This window comes from Euprymna scolopes, chromosome 40 (assembly GCF_053919585.1).
Source record: "Euprymna scolopes isolate OS-2025 chromosome 40, ASM5391958v1, whole genome shotgun sequence".
In the NCBI taxonomy this organism is placed as follows: Eukaryota; Metazoa; Mollusca; class Cephalopoda; order Sepiida; family Sepiolidae; genus Euprymna; species Euprymna scolopes.
Genome location: NC_136521.1, coordinates 26913250 through 26930798, shown reverse-complemented (window position 1 = coordinate 26930798; position 17549 = coordinate 26913250). Strand labels below are relative to the sequence as shown.

At 28.5% G+C, this 17549-nt stretch overlaps 1 protein-coding gene across 1 annotated transcript in view; it reads right to left on the bottom strand.

The window, feature by feature from the left end:
* LOC145265454 (uncharacterized) overlaps positions 1-17549 on the bottom strand; it is a 116027-nt gene that overhangs the window by 77215 nt on the left and 21263 nt on the right. Inside the window, exons 6-8 of the mRNA XM_080121313.1 lie at positions 14042-14138; positions 2228-2316; positions 917-1079 (exon numbers count right to left, since the gene is read on the bottom strand). Of these exons, the coding sequence (XP_079977439.1) occupies positions 917-1079; positions 2228-2316; positions 14042-14138 (349 nt within the window). The remainder of the gene's footprint in view (positions 1-916; positions 1080-2227; positions 2317-14041; positions 14139-17549) is intronic.

The window sequence follows — 17549 nt, the reverse complement described above, 5'->3', positions numbered from 1 at the left end:
ACGACCCATGTAAATTATGCCGTCATGAAAAATTTGCTATCCTGTACTTTAAAGAATCCCAAAATCTATTAAACTGTAGAAGAGAAATAGCAAATAACTGTGTTCACAAAATGAAACTTACTCTAGGATAGCGATACAAAATAGCTTTAAAACTAACAAAAACAATAAAAAATAAACAAATAAGTAAATTAAATAAACATGAATATACATAAACGATAACACATATATGTATGCATATATATACGTATATATATGTGCATATATGTATGTACACATATGAATATTTATATATAACAAAAAAAAAAAAAGGAAAATGTCTGCCTTAAACCACTAACCTAGTTCTAAAACAGATCCTTTGTTTGATAAAATGCATGCCCATTGGCTGATAGGAAGGGGCGCGGTGGATACTAAAAAGCTGATTGGCTAACTAAAATCCTCAACAGAAGAGGACCATATAAAAACGAGAAACAACCACAGAATTTGCGCATAAGCCTGACGAATCCTAGAGTGGATGAAACGCCGAATATTCAGTGTAGCTTAATCGGCATATATATTTTATAAATTACTAACTAGCTCTACCTACGTATTGAGCACTTTTGAAGTAAATACTTAAAGTTTACGCATAAATCTATACTTTCGTATATTAATTTTATGTGAGTAAATGAAGTAGCTATATATGTATATGTATATATATGTATATATATATATATATATGTGTATATATATGTATATATATGTATATGTATATATATATATATATGTATATGTATATATATATATATATATATATATATGTATATATATATGTATATATATATATATGTATATATGTATATATATATATATATATATATATATATATATATATATATGTGTATATATATATGTGTATATATATATGTATATGTGTGTGTACCTTTAGTAAATCCAAGTTTGCTTGAGTGACATTCGTTCCATAAGTGTATGTTGCAATGAGTTGTGAATTATTATTTGACTGGCTGACGGGAACTTGAAAAATGATGTCGTGTTGATTTGAAGTATTGTTCACTTCCGTACAGATTCCCAATGATTCGATGATCCTATAAATTAGAGAAAATTGAAAGAATAATTTGAGGATGAGGGAAAGAGATTGTCATCAAGAATAAGAATCGGTTTCATTTAAAATCTACATTGGTTCATTTCTGACAACCTGCAACATTTGTCCCCCTCTTATTTTATTATGGAAGGTGTTCAACTCGTATACCATGCACAAGAACTCACCCTCACCAATTCCATGAAGAATCTCTACTTATATATAAAACGCACTTTGTGTGTGCATGTGTGCATGTGGGAGTTTGTTACCTATGGATTTCAAAATGGCTGGGTCGATTTTTATGAAATTTCACACAAATGTACTTTATGTGTCTGGCAGTGTTCTTAAATAGGTTTTATATCAAAAAGTCGATGATCAAAAAATTCTAAGTAAAGAAGAAACAGTCCGAATGTTAAGCAAAGTTGTTATAACTTCATGCAACCTAAAATCACAATCATGCATTTGAAAAGATTTATTACAGCACAAACAGAAAGGCCCAGCATATAAAATCAACAGTTGGTTCTTTGATAAGACAAGGAGGCATTTGAAATGAATGTCTCTGTTTAGAGGATAATCAAACCATGATATTTGACTTTTGCATCTCACACTTTAATTAAAGCTATTATATAACAATAATGTCATAAAACAACAGTAGGTTCTCTACAGTGCAATGTAGACAATGTATTGTAGACCAAGTCACTGCAGGGAAGCATGTGAGCTTCTTTCCAGTGCACCATGGTGTGTCCCTGAATAGAGTAAGCAATCAATTGATTTAATTGAAAAATGGGTGATTTCAGAGATTTCAATAAAAGTATTGGGAGTGCGAAACTTATCAACTATGTTGATCCTCATTCAATCCTGGACAATGTCAGGTCTCCCTGCTAGTCTATTATATAAAGAGAATTGTCCATGTGTGTGTGTGTGTAGGTCCAGCTAGAGAGGAAAGGGCTGAGCAGAGGAGAAAGAGGGGATTGGAAAGAGGCAAGTGAAAACGGAAGGGGGAACGAGATAATGAGAGATAAAGAGACAGCTAGAGAGGGGGGTAGAAGGATAGAAATTTTCATACAAATATGTTAAGCTTTTGCACTGGGCAACACTAGGTAGCCCTGCTAGTCTTAAAATAAAAGAAGTGTAAAGATTTTGAAGAGATCTTACCCTTTCGATAATGCTGCGGATTGGAATTGAAAGGTTTGTTGAGTAACATCATGTAAAATAGTGATTGCGTCCAATTCTTCAACATTTACCTGAAAAAAAAAAAAATAGTGATTGGGTCCAATTCTTCAACATTTACCTGAAAAAAAAAAAAATAGTGATTGGGTCCAATTCTTCAACATTTACCTGAAAAAAAAAAAATAGTGATTGGGTCCAATTCTTCAACATTTACCTGAAAAAAAAAAAAATAGTGATTGGGTCCAATTCTTCAACATTTACCTGAAAAAAAAAAAAATAGTGATTGGGTCCAATTCTTCAACATTTACCTGAAAAAAAAAAAAATAGTGATTGGGTCCAATTCTTCAACATTTACCTGAAAAAAAAAAAATAGTGATTGGGTCCAATTCTTCAACATTTACCTGAAAAAAAAAAAAATAGTGATTGGGTCCAATTCTTCAACATTTACCTGAAAAAAAAAAAAATAGTGATTGGGTCCAATTCTTCAACATTTACCTGAAAAAAAAAAAATAGTGATTGGGTCCAATTCTTCAACATTTACCTGAAAAAAAAAAAAAATAGTGATTGGGTCCAATTCTTCAACATTTACCTGAAAAAAAAAAAATAGTGATTGGGTCCAATTCTTCAACATTTACCTGAAAAAAAAAAAAATAGTGATTGGGTCCAATTCTTCAACATTTACCTGAAAAAAAAAAAAATAGTGATTGGGTCCAATTCTTCAACATTTACCTGAAAAAAAAAAAATAGTGATTGGGTCCAATTCTTCAACATTTACCTGAAAAAAAAAAAATAGTGATTGGGTCCAATTCTTCAACATTTACCTAAAAAAAAAAAAATAGTGATTGGGTCCAATTCTTCAACATTTACCTAAAAAAAAAAAAATAGTGATTGCGTCCAATTCTTCAACATTTACCTAAAAAAAAAAAAAATAGTGATTGCGTCCAATTCTTCAACATTTACCTGAAAAAAAAAAAAATAGTGATTGGGTCCAATTCTTCAACATTTACCTGAAAAAAAAAAAAATAGTGATTGGGTCCAATTCTTCAACATTTACCTGAAAAAAAAAAAATAGTGATTGGGTCCAATTCTTCAACATTTACCTGAAAAAAAAAAAAAATAGTGATTGGGTCCAATTCTTCAACATTTACCTAAAAAAAAAAAAATAGTGATTGGGTCCAATTCTTCAACATTTACCTAAAAAAAAAAAAATAGTGATTGCGTCCAATTCTTCAACATTTACCTAAAAAAAAAAATAGTGATTGCGTCCAATTCTTCAACATTTACCTAAAAAAAAAAAAATAGTGATTGCGTCCAATTCTTCAACATTTACCTAAAAAAAAAAAAATAGTGATTGGGTCCAATTCTTCAACATTTACCTAAAAAAAAAAAATAGTGATTGGGTCCAATTCTTCAACATTTACGTAAAAAAAAAAAAATAGTGATTGCGTCCAATTCTTCAACATTTACCTGAAAAAAAAAAATAGTGATTGGGTCCAATTCTTCAACATTTACCTAAAAAAAAAAATAGTGATTGGGTCCAATTCTTCAACATTTACCTAAAAAAAAAAAATAGTGATTGGGTCCAATTCTTCAACATTTACCTAAAAAAAAAAAAATAGTGATTGGGTCCAATTCTTCAACATTTACCTAAAAAAAAAAAATAGTGATTGCGTCCAATTCTTCAACATTTACCTAAAAAAAAAAAAATAGTGATTGGGTCCAATTCTTCAACATTTACCTAAAAAAAAAAAATAGTGATTGGGTCCAATTCTTCAACATTTACCTAAAAAAAAAAAAATAGTGATTGCGTCCAATTCTTCAACATTTACCTGAAAAAAAAAAATAGTGATTGGGTCCAATTCTTCAACATTTACCTAAAAAAAAAAAATAGTGATTGGGTCCAATTCTTCAACATTTACCTAAAAAAAAAAAATAGTGATTGGGTCCAATTCTTCAACATTTACCTAAAAAAAAAAAATAGTGATTGGGTCCAATTCTTCAACATTTACCTAAAAAAAAAAAAATAGTGATTGCGTCCAATTCTTCAACATTTACCTAAAAAAAAAAAATAGTGATTGGGTCCAATTCTTCAACATTTACCTAAAAAAAAAAAATAGTGATTGGGTCCAATTCTTCAACATTTACCTAAAAAAAAAAAAATAGTGATTGCGTCCAATTCTTCAACATTTACCTGAAAAAAAAAAAATAGTGATTGCGTCCAATTCTTCAACATTTACCTAAAAAAAAAAAATAGTGATTGCGTCCAATTCTTCAACATTTACCTAAAAAAAAAAAATAGTGATTGCGTCCAATTCTTCAACATTTACCTGAAAAAAAAAAAATAGTGATTGCGTCCAATTCTTCAACATTTACCTAAAAAAAAAAAAATAGTGATTGCGTCCAATTCTTCAACATTTACCTGAAAAAAAAAAAATAGTGATTGCGTCCAATTCTTCAACATTTACCTAAAAAAAAAAAATAGTGATTGCGTCCAATTCTTCAACATTTACCTAAAAAAAAAAAAATAGTGATTGCGTCCAATTCTTCAACATTTACCTAAAAAAAAAAAATAGTGATTGCGTCCAATTCTTCAACATTTACCTGAAAAAAAAAAAAATAGTGATTGGGTCCAATTCTTCAACATTTACCTAAAAAAAAAAAAAATAGTGATTGCGTCCAATTCTTCAACATTTACCTAAAAAAAAAAAAATAGTGATTGCGTCCAATTCTTCAACATTTACCTGAAAAAAAAAAAATAGTGATTGGGTCCAATTCTTCAACATTTACCTGAAAAAAAAAAAATAGTGATTGGGTCCAATTCTTCAACATTTACCTAAAAAAAAAAAAATAGTGATTGCGTCCAATTCTTCAACATTTACCTGAAAAAAAAAAAATAGTGATTGGGTCCAATTCTTCAACATTTACCTGAAAAAAAAAAAAATAGTGATTGCGTCCAATTCTTCAACATTTACCTAAAAAAAAAAAAATAGTGATTGCGTCCAATTCTTCAACATTTACCTGAAAAAAAAAATAGTGATTGCGTCCAATTCTTCAACATTTACCTAAAAAAAAAAAAATAGTGATTGGGTCCAATTCTTCAACATTTACCTAAAAAAAAAAAAAATAGTGATTGCGTCCAATTCTTCAACATTTACCTGAAAAAAAAAAAATAGTGATTGGGTCCAATTCTTCAACATTTACCTGAAAAAAAAAAAAATAGTGATTGGGTCCAATTCTTCAACATTTACCTAAAAAAAAAAAATAGTGATTGCGTCCAATTCTTCAACATTTACCTAAAAAAAAAAAAATAGTGATTGCGTCCAATTCTTCAACATTTACCTGAAAAAAAAAAAATAGTGATTGGGTCCAATTCTTCAACATTTACCTAAAAAAAAAAAAAATAGTGATTGCGTCCAATTCTTCAACATTTACCTAAAAAAAAAAAAATAGTGATTGGGTCCAATTCTTCAACATTTACCTGAAAAAAAAAAAATAGTGATTGGGTCCAATTCTTCAACATTTACCTAAAAAAAAAAAAAATAGTGATTGGGTCCAATTCTTCAACATTTACCTAAAAAAAAAAAAATAGTGATTGGGTCCAATTCTTAAACATTTACCTGAAAAAAAAAAAAATAGTGATTGGGTCCAATTCTTCAACATTTACCTAAAAAAAAAAAAAATAGTGATTGCGTCCAATTCTTCAACATTTACCTAAAAAAAAAAAAATAGTGATTGGGTCCAATTCTTCAACATTTACCTAAAAAAAAAAAATAGTGATTGCGTCCAATTCTTCAACATTTACCTAAAAAAAAAAAAATAGTGATTGGGTCCAATTCTTCAACATTTACCTAAAAAAAAAAAATAGTGATTGGGTCCAATTCTTCAACATTTACCTAAAAAAAAAAAAATAGTGATTGCGTCCAATTCTTCAACATTTACCTGAAAAAAAAAAATAGTGATTGCGTCCAATTCTTCAACATTTACCTAAAAAAAAAAAATAGTGATTGCGTCCAATTCTTCAACATTTACCTAAAAAAAAAAAAATAGTGATTGCGTCCAATTCTTCAACATTTACCTGAAAAAAAAAAAATAGTGATTGCGTCCAATTCTTCAACATTTACCTAAAAAAAAAAAAAATAGTGATTGCGTCCAATTCTTCAACATTTACCTGAAAAAAAAAAAATAGTGATTGCGTCCAATTCTTCAACATTTACCTAAAAAAAAAAATAGTGATTGCGTCCAATTCTTCAACATTTACCTAAAAAAAAAAAAAATAGTGATTGCGTCCAATTCTTCAACATTTACCTAAAAAAAAAAAATAGTGATTGCGTCCAATTCTTCAACATTTACCTAAAAAAAAAAAATAGTGATTGGGTCCAATTCTTCAACATTTACCTGAAAAAAAAAAAAATAGTGATTGGGTCCAATTCTTCAACATTTACCTAAAAAAAAAAAAAATAGTGATTGCGTCCAATTCTTCAACATTTACCTAAAAAAAAAAAAATAGTGATTGCGTCCAATTCTTCAACATTTACCTGAAAAAAAAAAAATAGTGATTGGGTCCAATTCTTCAACATTTACCTGAAAAAAAAAAATAGTGATTGGGTCCAATTCTTCAACATTTACCTAAAAAAAAAAACAATAGTGATTGCGTCCAATTCTTCAACATTTACCTAAAAAAAAAAAAATAGTGATTGGGTCCAATTCTTCAACATTTACCTAAAAAAAAAAAATAGTGATTGCGTCCAATTCTTCAACATTTACCTAAAAAAAAAAAAATAGTGATTGCGTCCAATTCTTCAACATTTACCTGAAAAAAAAAAAAATAGTGATTGGGTCCAATTCTTCAACATTTACCTAAAAAAAAAAAAAATAGTGATTGCGTCCAATTCTTCAACATTTACCTAAAAAAAAAAAAATAGTGATTGGGTCCAATTCTTCAACATTTACCTGAAAAAAAAAAAATAGTGATTGGGTCCAATTCTTCAACATTTACCTAAAAAAAAAAAAAATAGTGATTGGGTCCAATTCTTCAACATTTACCTGAAAAAAAAAAAAATAGTGATTGGGTCCAATTCTTCAACATTTACCTGAAAAAAAAAAAAATAGTGATTGGGTCCAATTCTTCAACATTTACCTAAAAAAAAAAAAATAGTGATTGCGTCCAATTCTTCAACATTTACCTAAAAAAAAAAAAAAATAGTGATTGGGTCCAATTCTTCAACATTTACCTAAAAAAAAAAAAATAGTGATTGCGTCCAATTCTTCAACATTTACCTGAAAAAAAAAAAAATAGTGATTGGGTCCAATTCTTCAACATTTACCTGAAAAAAAAAAAATAGTGATTGGGTCCAATTCTTCAACATTTACCTGAAAAAAAAAAAATAGTGATTGGGTCCAATTCTTCAACATTTACCTGAAAAAAAAAAAAATAGTGATTGGGTCCAATTCTTCAACATTTACCTAAAAAAAAAAAAATAGTGATTGGGTCCAATTCTTCAACATTTACCTAAAAAAAAAAAAATAGTGATTGCGTCCAATTCTTCAACATTTACCTAAAAAAAAAAAATAGTGATTGCGTCCAATTCTTCAACATTTACCTAAAAAAAAAAAAATAGTGATTGCGTCCAATTCTTCAACATTTACCTAAAAAAAAAAAAAATAGTGATTGCGTCCAATTCTTCAACATTAACCTGAAAAAAAAAAAAAATAGTGATTGGGTCCAATTCTTCAACATTTACCTAAAAAAAAAAAAATAGTGATTGCGTCCAATTCTTCAACATTTACCTGAAAAAAAAAAAAAAGTGATTGCGTCCAATTCTTCAACATTTACCTAAAAAAAAAAAAATAGTGATTGGGTCCAATTCTTCAACATTTACCTGAAAAAAAAAAAAATAGTGATTGCGTCCAATTCTTCAACATTTACCTAAAAAAAAAAAAATAGTGATTGGGTCCAATTCTTCAACATTTACCTAAAAAAAAAAAAAATAGTGATTGCGTCCAATTCTTCAACATTTACCTAAAAAAAAAAAAATAGTGATTGCGTCCAATTCTTCAACATTTACCTAAAAAAAAAAAAATAGTGATTGCGTCCAATTCTTCAACATTTACCTAAAAAAAAAAAATAGTGATTGGGTCCAATTCTTCAACATTTACCTGAAAAAAAAAAAATAGTGATTGCGTCCAATTCTTCAACATTTACCTAAAAAAAAAAAAATAGTGATTGGGTCCAATTCTTCAACATTTACCTAAAAAAAAAAAAAATAGTGATTGCGTCCAATTCTTCAACATTTACCTAAAAAAAAAAAAAATAGTGATTGCGTCCAATTCTTCAACATTTACCTAAAAAAAAAAAAAATAGTGATTGCGTCCAATTCTTCAACATTTACCTAAAAAAAAAAAATAGTGATTGGGTCCAATTCTTCAACATTTACCTAAAAAAAAAAAATAGTGATTGCGTCCAATTCTTCAACATTTACCTAAAAAAAAAAAAATAGTGATTGCGTCCAATTCTTCAACATTTACCTAAAAAAAAAAAAATAGTGATTGGGTCCAATTCTTCAACATTTACCTGAAAAAAAAAAAAATAGTGATTGCGTCCAATTCTTCAACATTTACCTAAAAAAAAAAAAATAGTGATTGGGTCCAATTCTTCAACATTTACCTAAAAAAAAAAAAAATAGTGATTGCGTCCAATTCTTCAACATTTACCTGAAAAAAAAAAAATAGTGATTGCGTCCAATTCTTCAACATTTACCTAAAAAAAAAAAAATAGTGATTGGGTCCAATTCTTCAACATTTACCTGAAAAAAAAAAAAATAGTGATTGGGTCCAATTCTTCAACATTTACCTAAAAAAAAAAAAAATAGTGATTGGGTCAAATTCTTCAACATTTACCTGAAAAAAAAAAAAATAGTGATTGGGTCCAATTCTTCAACATTTACCTGAAAAAAAAAAAAATAGTGATTGGGTCCAATTCTTCAACATTTACCTAAAAAAAAAAAAAATAGTGATTGCGTCCAATTCTTCAACATTTACCTAAAAAAAAAAAAATAGTGATTGGGTCCAATTCTTCAACATTTACCTAAAAAAAAAAAAATAGTGATTGCGTCCAATTCTTCAACATTTACCTGAAAAAAAAAAAAATAGTGATTGGGTCCAATTCTTCAACATTTACCTGAAAAAAAAAAAATAGTGATTGGGTCCAATTCTTCAACATTTACCTGAAAAAAAAAAAATAGTGATTGGGTCCAATTCTTCAACATTTACCTGAAAAAAAAAAAAATAGTGATTGGGTCCAATTCTTCAACATTTACCTAAAAAAAAAAAAATAGTGATTGGGTCCAATTCTTCAACATTTACCTAAAAAAAAAAAAATAGTGATTGCGTCCAATTCTTCAACATTTACCTAAAAAAAAAAAATAGTGATTGCGTCCAATTCTTCAACATTTACCTAAAAAAAAAAAAATAGTGATTGCGTCCAATTCTTCAACATTTACCTAAAAAAAAAAAAAATAGTGATTGCGTCCAATTCTTCAACATTTACCTGAAAAAAAAAAAAAATAGTGATTGGGTCCAATTCTTCAACATTTACCTAAAAAAAAAAAAATAGTGATTGGGTCCAATTCTTCAACATTTACCTAAAAAAAAAAAAAATAGTGATTGCGTCCAATTCTTCAACATTTACCTAAAAAAAAAAAAATAGTGATTGCGTCCAATTCTTCAACATTTACCTAAAAAAAAAAAAATAGTGATTGCGTCCAATTCTTCAACATTTACCTAAAAAAAAAAAAATAGTGATTGGGTCCAATTCTTCAACATTTACCTGAAAAAAAAAAAAATAGTGATTGCGTCCAATTCTTCAACATTTACCTAAAAAAAAAAAAATAGTGATTGGGTCCAATTCTTCAACATTTACCTAAAAAAAAAAAAATAGTGATTGCGTCCAATTCTTCAACATTTACCTAAAAAAAAAAAAAATAGTGATTGCGTCCAATTCTTCAACATTTACCTAAAAAAAAAAAAATAGTGATTGGGTCCAATTCTTCAACATTTACCTAAAAAAAAAAAAATAGTGATTGCGTCCAATTCTTCAACATTTACCTAAAAAAAAAAAAATAGTGATTGCGTCCAATTCTCTTCAACATTTACCTAAAAAAAAAAAAATAGTGATTGGGTCCAATTCTTCAACATTTACCTGAAAAAAAAAAAAATAGTGATTGCGTCCAATTCTTCAACATTTACCTAAAAAAAAAAAAATAGTGATTGGGTCCAATTCTTCAACATTTACCTAAAAAAAAAAAAAATAGTGATTGCGTCCAATTCTTCAACATTTACCTGAAAAAAAAAAAAATAGTGATTGCGTCCAATTCTTCAACATTTACCTAAAAAAAAAAAAATAGTGATTGGGTCCAATTCTTCAACATTTACCTGAAAAAAAAAAAAAATAGTGATTGCGTCCAATTCTTCAACATTTACCTAAAAAAAAAAAAATAGTGATTGGGTCCAATTCTTCAACATTTACCTAAAAAAAAAAAAAATAGTGATTGCGTCCAATTCTTCAACATTTACCTAAAAAAAAAAAAAATAGTGATTGCGTCCAATTCTTCAACATTTACCTAAAAAAAAAAAAATAGTGATTGCGTCCAATTCTTCAACATTTACCTAAAAAAAAAAAAATAGTGATTGGGTCCAATTCTTCAACATTTACCTAAAAAAAAAAAAAATAGTGATTGCGTCCAATTCTTCAACATTTACCTAAAAAAAAAAAAAATAGTGATTGGGTCCAATTCTTCAACATTTACCTAAAAAAAAAAAAAATAGTGATTGCGTCCAATTCTTCAACATTTACCTAAAAAAAAAAAAATAGTGATTGCGTCCAATTCTTCAACATTTACCTAAAAAAAAAAAATGATTAAAGAAAAAAAAATTCAATTATAATTTCATAATTTAAATTTTTCTATAATTGGAAACATTTCACATTTTAGAGATTAAAAATAACTGAATTAAGCAGACATTTTTGGGACCTATAAGATGAAATATTTCACAGAATTTGTAAAAGAAACTACCGTTATATATTGAGACCTTACTAAATACTTACTGAGTAATGCACTTACATTACTGTGCTATTTTTAAAATAGCATTTTCAAGTTAAATTGAAGTTTCACAATATCTTTTTTATTAACTTGTTAGATGAAAGTACAGAATAGTTACTACAAAACATTCCTCCGTCCCCATGTTAAGAATAGAAGAAATTGTTAAGAATTTCAAAAATTATGAAAATTGATTCTATAGAATAATGATTGCACGTAAAAAACATATATGTTTCAGCATGGTAACATAAGTGCATAAGCACCTTATTTTTAAGTTCTTTGTTTTAATTAAGAAAAATAATATGAAAATATAATCTCCTTGTTGACAACTGACTATTGTTTGTTTTTGTGATGTGATTTAAATAAACATAGTTCAAACTTTTTAATGTTTATATCAATTTAACTGTTTTTTTAAAGAAAAATCATGTAAAAACAATCTTTTTGGTTAATTATTTTATAATTAATTTTTTAAATTATTTTATAATTAATTTTTAAAACTATTTTATAATTAATTTTTTTAATTATTTTATAATTAATTTTTTTAATTATATTATAATTAATTTTTTTAAGGATTAAAAACTTTAAAATATTTGAAAGTTTTGAGTGTTGTTTGTTTTTGCCTTATTTTTATAAACATGGTTATTTTTACGTTCTATTTTAAATCAAATTTATTTTTTCTTTTAATGATTTTGATTTCAATTTCATTCCAAGAAAAAATATCGTTCTTAACTAAATTAATTTAAAAAAAAAACTTTGACTATAACGATGATGAGGAATCGTCCTCCGCCTCCCCACCGAATTAGCTACGCTGAAATGTACCAAACCCTCAATCTCCAGAAAGATAATTTTTACAACTTCACCAAGTACTCTATCCACTGAACCATGGGTCTTTACGTTTGACAGAAAAATTCCAGAGTCCGATAAGATACACCTAAAGAAGGTCGGAGGTTACATTGATCAAAACATTGTGAAAATAACACTCAAAATGAGAACAGTAGTCCAAAGCATTCAAATAATACAAAAAAATTATTGTTTTTGTTTATGATTTTGTAGAACATGATTGAGTTTTGCAAAAGAAAAGGAAAAAAACAATAACATCAATGTTTGGTGCATTTTTGGTCAGGAATTCATTATCTTCACACAGTCTGACCTAGTAATACCAGATACCAGAACATGTATTACTACTCTGAGCTAAAGTGAGCCTGCGAGCAATGGTAAGTAAAAGTCAACTCCAGATTCTCCAAATGGGGCCACACAACTGAATGTCTTTTAAAAACATACACAGGACCAGAAAAAATGGGTAAAAACAGAAGTAGAATAATTGTAAAATTGAGAAGATATACCATCCTGTAAAAATGAGAAATATTTGATGAAAAAAATCACCTTAAGTGAAGATGCAATAAACAGGATATTGTATGAAGTATTCCCAAATATAAAATTAAGGCACTTCTGTAGGACAACAACATGAGATGAATGTGTGTGTATTTTAGTTTCAAGTCAGTGAAAGAACAGGGGTCGATAACTCGTATTTTTCTAAAAGTTCATTTAAATCTTTCTCCTCCCCCCTAAAAAAAAAAATGGAAAAGCATGCATTAAAAAAATAAAAAAATAAACAATATTATTAAAAAATTGAAATTAAATTTTAATACATTTTATATTTTCAAATTATATTTTGATACAAACTTTCTGTACAAAAAAAAAGACAAATTATTCTTTAACCTTTATAAATGTTTCATGTTTTAAAAATTATATTTTGATATATTTTTATACAATCTTATTGTAAAAAAACCAAATAATTAAAAAAACAAAATGTTTCACGTTTTTAGCATATTTTTTCATTCCGACCACACCATGGCTGATTTAAAAATTATATGATGCTACATTTTATACAATCGTACTGGAAAAAAACCCCAAATTATTCTAAAAACAATCTATAAATGTTTCATATTTTTTACATTTACTTTATTCTCTCATTTATTTATTTATTTATAAATCACTCATTGAAAAGAAATAATATTAAAACATTAAAATTATATTTTTTATACAATAAATGTTTTGCTTTTCCTATATTTTTGTGTTATTTATTTTGTTATTATATACTTTTGCGTTTTCGGAGACGCTTGTTTATATTTGAGGTCCACCGAACGGCCGGTCGAGGACATTCTAAAGAACGGGTCGATAACTCGTCTTAGTCGCCTCATGTTGTTGCCATGCAGAAGTGCTAAAATTAATTATCACATTTTCACTTTCCATCAGATATTTCTGGAATGGAAAAGTTGATAACTCCAAAACTTATAATCATGCTGATATTTTGTATAATAGTTACTGTTACCAAATTAGATCCATTCGAATTTGAAGAAATGAAAAGTTGAAATTCTGTAAAAATTTTAACCATGACCAAACTTTTTAAGGTCAAAATCATATAAAGTGCAGAACTACACTGTATGCTCATCCTAGGTGGGTTGAACCAGCTTCTTCTGAAGGAGGATGTGTCAAGGGAATATTAAATTCACAAGTGGTTCTTAGTCACTTTTAAACTTCATTGGCTACAATGAACAGAACCTAAGTGACTACCAAAAGTGTGACCTTCACCTTTGACTTAGATATTTCCAAATTAAACCGGTTCTTATTTAAACCATGAGTGATATTTTAATAAAGATTGGTCAGACGAAAATATTTATTAAAAACAACGTTTCTAGTTTGTTACCTGATATGTTTCAACAGGTGCATATGGCCATTTGCCATACAGATTATTTGCGTACCGTTCACAACTCGACAGGTTTCTCACACCAGGTTCTGTTGCTCTTTAAGAAAAAAAAAGATTTAAAGATATACAATTATGACGATGTAAAAATCACAAAATCTGTTTGCTTAATAAAAAAGTTTAGTCAAATTTTTTTTATAGTTTATCAAACATTTTTTAATACAAAAACATTTGCATATTAAATATAAGCAAATTGTATTATTAAAGACTGTTCAGTGCCATATTGGAACTGTACTAGAGAAATAGACACATATTGTCTACAATGCCATTGGAGATATTATCAGTGCAAATACATTAACAAAACTGAAATCAACACATGTACACAACATGTACACAACAACTAATTTGGCACGAAAACAAAACTTTGTGCTTGTTTATATTGGTAATCTTTTAAACAAATATATTTCAGGTGAAAACATTGTTACATACTTATGTGTTATGGCAAAATTAGTGTAAATTCCAAAAATTATGAAAAATGATGCAGCAGAATAATAATATGAGTAAAAATAAAATTTATCAAGTTTTATTGTATGCTTTAATGTGGAATCAAGTCGTCAGTATGACAAACAAGGGAAATAACCCCCGACTTAAATTGACAAATTAAGGGTCCACCATTTTTAAACCAATGGATGGCAGAATGTAATTGTGGATGATTTTTGTTGCAAATACAAAATAATGTTTCACCTAAAATACATTTAAAAAATCAGAAATGTAAAAAAGCACCTAAAACTCTAGATGATGTGATGTGATCATCTATAAAATCTCAAATAATTTGATGACTAAATTTGAGCCAGATATTATTGTTATGTCAGAACTCTATGTTAAATAATTCATACATTTTCTGCCATTAGATTCATGCAGCATGGATTTTCAGATAGAATTCCCATTGAAGAAATACAATCTGCTATATTAACGCCATGTGCAAATAACCACATGTGCAAAACTCGGATCAAGCATCAGCATCGCATACATCAATCAGCCGTATGGAAGAAACAACAAGAACCAGCATTATATACTTTATCAAAAACATGTTAATACCTTCTGCATGCAAATAAGTGAATAAAACATCCAACTAAGCACAAAATATTTTTCAATTAGAAATAGAAACTCATCAACTGATGCAAAAACTTATATACATATATTCAAAGATCTTTAAAAATATGTCGTCATTATTCCTAAAATATATTATTCTATGAGCAAAAAATTCATTGGGTTAATTGAGTTAACATTTGCCTTTTCAATCAAAGGGAAATATTAAAGAAGTGGGAAAAGTGTAGAATAGTTAACAATTGAGAAACTGAAAATTTATAACTTTTACTAAATGATGGAAATTTTAATTATCTATTGACTATTGATAGTTTTAAACTTCTGAAATTGTTTGTAGGTTTTGTTATTTCAAAATTTGTTTTGTTATTTTCACTTATTTTGCCGATTTTGTTGATCAAAGGTGGTCATGGTTTTTTTCCCTTCGGGTGGTTACTAATTTCAGAATTAAAAGATAATTTTTAAAAAAATAAAGCTTATGGTACTAAAAATGTCAAGCTCATGAGTGATTTCCTCTTGCGTGGTAAAAGTTACTTTTTGTGAATTTTGATCATTTTCAATTTCTCAGCTGTTAATTATGCCAAAAATGTTTGCCAAAAAAGTATCCACCATAATTACAAATGTGATCACATTTAAATGTTAAATCATTATTATAAATTAGTTACTCCTATTTTCTCAATCTTTGCTTTTTTTTTTATTACTTTTCTTTGAATTTGGTTAATTTTAAAATATAACATGCAAAATGATTTGTAAATTGAATAGAATAATTAAGTTTTACATTTTTAATTCATTTAATTTGATTTTCATCATGTGAAACTAATATCAACTATGATCAACATCTCAACAAAGTTTGGTCTTGATTTTCAAGCTGGCATTTACTGCAGTCATCATCTTAATATTGACTTTATATCTACTGACTATCGGTTTTCCACATTCACCATTCAATATTGTTGCTAATCTGAATGACCTTGATACAGTTGTAGACAACTCCTTCAAACCAACATGTCATTGTATTGAGATGGTGAATTAAACCAGGTTGGATTGTGTTCAACAGTTGGCATAGTTTTAGTTCAGAAAAGTTTATTGATACAATATGCACACACGTCATGTTTGCAGATGCCCAGTTTAAGTTCATTGTACATAAGGGTTTTGAGAATGTGTGCATTGTTGATTCTGTAGACATGACTCACCCATCACAAATGTCGTTGACGTAGAAGGAGACATGGAGAGTAAGTGTGATACACCTGAATTTTGGTTTTCATGATCAGTTGTTTGTTTTTCCAGACACATTTGGTTAGCTTGGCCATAGTTGCTGTGGCTTTTCCAATACTATTGTTGATTTTGTTTTCTAGTGAGAGGGTGTCTGCGAACACATGTGTGGATGTGGGAGCAATAAAACCAGTTGGGAGACACATGTTAATGACAAGTCGTCCTAAGAAAACTCTGGTATCTTAAGGACTTACTCTGGGTGAAGAAAGATACAGAAACCAAGAAACAGGGAAAAGACATAAAAGGAAAACTGCCTAGTATATCCCCCAACTTAATCCTGCTATTTTACTCAGTGCACTTATACCTGCAACATCTGATGCCAACCATGAAAATCCAGGATTGCCCTATTCAGCCAGCGTCAACAGTAGAATGAACGATGCCTTCTATATATTTGTGTAGTAGAGTAGAAAGTAGACCTTAGGTTTACTTTCGGCAGCCTCTTAACTCTTGTTTCTCTTATTTTGTTCTTCAGTCCTCACATTCTATCAGCAATGTTTCTGACAAAGAAGGAAGAACTGCTGTTTTCTGTGTTAGAATCTATTCATATAACATTTATCGTTGCTTAGTTCTTGAAGTAGTATTTCTTTTTTAGTCTTTACATTTCATAGCTTCATGCCTTGTCCGCAACAATTGCATAGCTTCATGCCTTGTCCGCAACAATTTCATAGCTTCATGCCTTGTCCGCAACAATTTCATAGCTTCATGCCTTGTCCGCAACAATTTCATAGCTTCATGCCTTGTCCGCAACAATTTCATAGCTTCATGCCTTGTCCGCAACAATTTCATAGCTTCATGCCTTGTCCGCAACAATTTCATAGCTTCATGCCTTGTCCGCAACAATTTCATAGCTTCATGCCTTGTCCGCAACAATTTCATAGCTTCATGCCTTGTCCGCAACAATTTCATAGCTTCATGCCTTGTCCGCAACAATTTCATAGCTTCATGCCTTGTCCGCAACAATTTCATAGCTTCATGCCTTGTCCGCAACAATTTCATAGCTTCATGCCTTGTCCGCAACAATTTCATAGCTTTATGCCTTGTCCGCAACAATTTCCATAAAAAACAAACTTAAATCTACCTGTCAAGCATGTTTTTAGCCCTAACACCAAATCACGATTTCTGTGGCATCTGCAAAAGA